At 38.4% G+C, this 4,533-nt stretch overlaps 1 protein-coding gene across 1 annotated transcript; it reads left to right on the plus strand.

Annotated features, from left to right (window-relative positions):
- Positions 1 to 2,398: 2,398 nt before the first annotated feature.
- Positions 2,399 to 3,908, plus strand: LOC101311844 (kaempferol 3-O-beta-D-galactosyltransferase-like). The gene is made up of 2 exons (XM_004295467.1): positions 2,399 to 2,956; positions 3,043 to 3,908. The coding sequence occupies exons 1-2, from the start codon at positions 2,458 to 2,460 to the stop codon at positions 3,906 to 3,908; spliced, it is 1,365 nt and encodes a 454-aa protein (XP_004295515.1). The 5' UTR covers positions 2,399 to 2,457.
- The last annotated feature ends 625 nt before the right edge of the window (positions 3,909 to 4,533 follow it).

Genomic DNA, 4,533 nt, shown 5'->3' on the forward strand with positions numbered 1-4,533 from the left:
CTGTTATCCTTGTACCAACTCGAGCAAGGGGACAAGCACGGTTCGAATCCCCTCGGTGCAAAATTGAACATTTTGCTGCAATTTTACTGATGGAAGGAGGACACGTGGAGAGAAGCAAATGGAGAGCAGTTGCAGGTGCACGTGCAAAGCACCCAGTGAGGCAGTGACCCGGTCAAACATTTCGGCATGGAGCAGTGACCGGACACGTGGAGAGAAGCAAATGGAGCGCACGTCACTGGCAGTGACCCAGTCAAACATTTCGGCGGAAGGCGCAGAACAGCACAGTGCAATTGGTGCAAAATTTCGGCGGGAAAACGAGATTTCAAAAGTTTCGGTGGGTTTTCGAAAATATCGCCGAAATATCGCGAGTTTCGGACGAGAAATTCTATCGCTGGGTGATAAAAACGAAAATTTCGGCGAAATATCGCCGAAATTTTCGATTTTTTCTTCTTGCTTTTTTCGTTGTTTATAAATAATTTAAGGCAGGGATTTATAAAATAAGCATATATAGGTAGAGTAGCCCGTATAAAAAATTAAATATGCAGAGATATAGACAGAAAATAAAACAAAAAAATCTTCCTAAATCTACTCCACTCTTACATGGCACCACAACTCCACATATCTTTTATTAAAAACATATAATCATTCACCTAATGACCTTTATAATCATTCACCTAATTACCTTCATCACTCCAAGTCTTCTTTATAATCATTCACCTAATTACCTTCATCACTCCAAGCTTCATCACTCCAAGTCTTCTTTATAATCATTCACCTAATTACTTTCATCACTCCAAGTCTTCCCTTCCTTGTTCTCCAACCCAAAAAAAGAGACTCTCCCCTGTCGAAAAAAAAACTCCAAGTCTCCATCTCTCTTGACTGAAAAAAGAGTCTCTCGTACGGAAAAAAAAGATAGTACTTTTGATTAATATTGATCAGGATTCAGGAATCAAGAGGTATGTTACTACGACATCGATGGAACGAGCATTTTCAGCTCCAAGAATTATTAAAAGTCGACTTCGGAGCAACATAGAAGAAGAGTTTCTTGATGATTGCATGTTGGTTCATATCGAAAGACAATTTGCTGATAGTATTGACAAGGAGTCAATTATTGATGAATTTGCTACAAAAACTCGTAGAGTACAACTTAAGATTAGGTAGTCAGATTAGTTTTTTATATATATAAGGATTCTACTTAATCTAATGATCTAATTTTTATACATTTTGAATTTTTTATCAAAGAAAAATTTAGTCTAGATAATTTTGGAATCCTGGTTCCTAGTTTATTTTTAGTAAAGTATATTTTATAGTAATTCTAACTCCTGTTTGGTGTTTTTGTGAAGTTTGGACTAATGACAAACTCACTAATCTTGAAGAGGTTAGTTCCCTGATTAGGATTCAGGTCTGCAAGGCAGCAAAAAATATTTGCTTTCATTCAACACAGATGCAAAGTTTCAATAATCCATCATCACGAATATTTGCTTTCATTCAACGAATGTCAACAGAGATGGAACACCAAACCCAGAATTCTAAACTCTTTCTTAAAACCACTCTTCCAGAGAAAGCTATTATTCCAATCCAGAATTCTAAACCCAAACATCAGCCGTGAAAATTGATTCCCAAAACACCAAACTGGTCAAAAATCTAAGCAAATCAAGCTACCTATGCCAGAAATCCTTCAAACCCAGATACTATTTTGGCTCTAACCACAGAACGCAGATGAAATCTTGCATAAATTATATATTGTCGACCCGATCTTGTAGCCCTAAATCAATTCGCTCATGTAGAGCCAGCCATGAACCCGCAGCTTGGATCCCGGCGGCGGCTTTCCCAGAGAGGGCGGCGATGGTTGGGAGGTGAGAGGCGACGCAGACGAGAAGAAATTGATGGTAAGAAGGTGAGAGACAACGCAGACGAGAAGCAGTTGGTTTCTGCGTTTTGTTCTTCCATAGTCCCATCCTTTTTGGTGGGTTTGTGTAAGAAGGTGTGGAAGGGCGTAGGCTTATGTAACTTCATTTAAATTCAAGGACTAAAATATCGATGAAAATATCGAATATCGAAAGAAATTTTTAAATATTTTATATTTAACTAAAAATAAATTAAATATAAAATATTTAAAAAATATAAAGATTAATATTGGTGTCGGTAAAAAACAGAAATTTTAAAAAAATATCAAAGATATTATGGAGATTTTAGTCCTTGTATCCTCCAAACATGGGACAAGTCTTATTTGCTTAGGTAAGCAGTCCAGTTCCCCCTTAATCGAACGTGACAAACGTACCATAGGATCTTAATCAATAATTGAACTGAGGAAGGAAAAAATAAATAAAAAATAGAAAGAATGCTCTGTAGTATGTACATCGAGTCCTATATATGTTCTCTCTACCAGTCTCCCCTTACTCAAAGTTGATCATCTTCATTTCATTTCACTTGTCAATTAGCTTGAAAGTTGTCTAAATGAGCCACAAAGTTGCTGCAAATGTTGCAGTCTTAGCTTTTCCATTCACCTCCCATCCCTTCTCTCTTCTCCGATTTGTACGTTCCATTTCAACTCTGGCCCCCGACATGCAGTTCACCTTCTTCAACACACCTAGGTCAAATAGCTCCCTGTTCTCGGGTTCCGGCAACATGAGCTATGACAATATAAAGCCTTACAACGTATGGGATGGCATGCGAGATGGCTACACACCCCCCTCATCCGGATATCCTCCGCTGCAGCAAGTCGAGTCGTTCCGTGACACTGCACCTGGTAACTTCGAGAAGGCAATCAAAGAGGTGGAGGCTGCAACAGGACGCAAGTTCGACTTGTTGATTTCAGATGCAATTCTCTGCTGGTTTGCAAGTGACTTAGCTGAAAAAATGCATGTCACTTGGGTGCCCTTTTGGATTTCTACTCAACGCTCGCTGCTTGCTTTTGTTGAGATTGATATAATTAATGCGAAAATAGGAGCCCAAGGTAAGGACGTATATATTTCTTTCTTCTTCTTCTTCTTCCTTTCCTGTAGCCTTATATATTCAATTCTTACGTACGTACACATGCAGGACAAGAAGACACAACTCTGGAGTTTCTTCCAGGATTTTCAAATGAATTCCGAGCATCTGACCTACCGAGAGAAATTCCATTAGGAGACATAAAACCGCCTCTTGCAAGAATGTTTCATAAAATGGGGCAGAAGCTGCCACGAGCAACTGTGGTTGCCATTAACTCTTTTGAAACGATGGACTTGAAAGTTACCGAGGAACTGAAGAAAAGACTCCGGATGTTGGTCCTTGTTGGGCCACAACATCTCGTCGTCCAGCCAGTACAGTCATCAGATGATGATGGCTGCTTACAGTGGTTGGACAAGCAGGAACCTGCTTCGGTAGCATACATCAGCTTTGGAACTGCAGGGGCACTGCCTCCCATGGAGGTAGCAGCATTAGCTGAGGCATTAGAGGAACGTAGATTCCCCTTTGTTTGGTCATTTAGGGGAAATCAAGAGGAATTTCCACAAGGATTTATCGAGAGAACAGAGAGGCTGTCCCTTGGAAAAGTAGTTCCATGGGTGAACCAAGAGAAAATCCTCAATCATACCTCGGTAGGAGTGTTTGTAACACATTGCGGTTGGAGCTCAATTTTGGAGAGTATAACTGGTGGTGTGCCTATGATTGGGAAACCTTCCTTCGCTGATCAAAATATGTGCATGCGGAGCTTAGAAGTTGTATGGAGAATCGGTGTCAAGATTGAGGGTGGCGTTTTCACTAAAACTGGAGCAGTCAAGGCACTGGAACAAGCTTTATTGCTTGAGCAAGGAAAAGAAATGAGACAGAGAGTTGGAATCCTGAAACATCTTGCTCTAGAGGCTGTTGAACACAACGGGCGTTCAGCTCAAGACTTGAAAGCTTTGGTCGATATCATCAAATCTTGATCGATGACCCACTAAGTTTAATTCATTAGATCTCGTTGTCTTGAAGAACAAGGTCATGATAACATATATGGTAACTCATGACCGGAATAAGAAGAACGGTAGTAGATTCTTCAGCAGTTGTCCTTTATTTGATGCGCGGGCGCTTGTATCTTGTTTTTTATTTTGATAAAACCTCGCTTTGTTTTATTCATAAATAAAAATAGAAAATAAATGAATGCTACATGAAATATTTTCTTACCATTTTAATATAGATCGTATATACCAAATTTAGTTAATTTATTAATAATAATGACCAAGTTAATAATCATACCAAATGAAGCTTTTATACCATAAATCAATTTTGTAAATTTCTTAAAATTTTCTTCTCATCTATTTTTGAAGGAAAATGCTTGGGACACCAAAAAGTTATACCAAATATTAATACCAAATGATGTGGCACTTGCCATGTCATCAATTTTTCTATTATGAAGATGATGATATGGAAATAATATGTTTTTATATCTCAAAATTAAATGATAAACCTAAATTCCCAAATATATTCTTACTTGATTGGTGTTGGCCATGAAAGAATGCTAAAATCTTGCTCTCAGTTTAATACATGAATCAATTAAAAGTCATCCAAATT

The sequence above is a fragment of the Fragaria vesca genome, linkage group LG3 (assembly GCF_000184155.1).
Source record: "Fragaria vesca subsp. vesca linkage group LG3, FraVesHawaii_1.0, whole genome shotgun sequence".
NCBI lineage: Eukaryota > Viridiplantae > Streptophyta > Magnoliopsida > Rosales > Rosaceae > Fragaria > Fragaria vesca.

Coding starts and splice junctions, on each gene's coding strand:
- LOC101311844 (XM_004295467.1), top strand. CDS start 2,458: ATGAGCCACAAAGTTGCTGCAAATGTTGCAGTCTTAGCTTTTCCATTC. Junction 2,957..3,042: donor TGCGAAAATAGGAGCCCAAG/GTAAGGACGTAT, acceptor GTACACATGCAG/GACAAGAAGACACAACTCTG.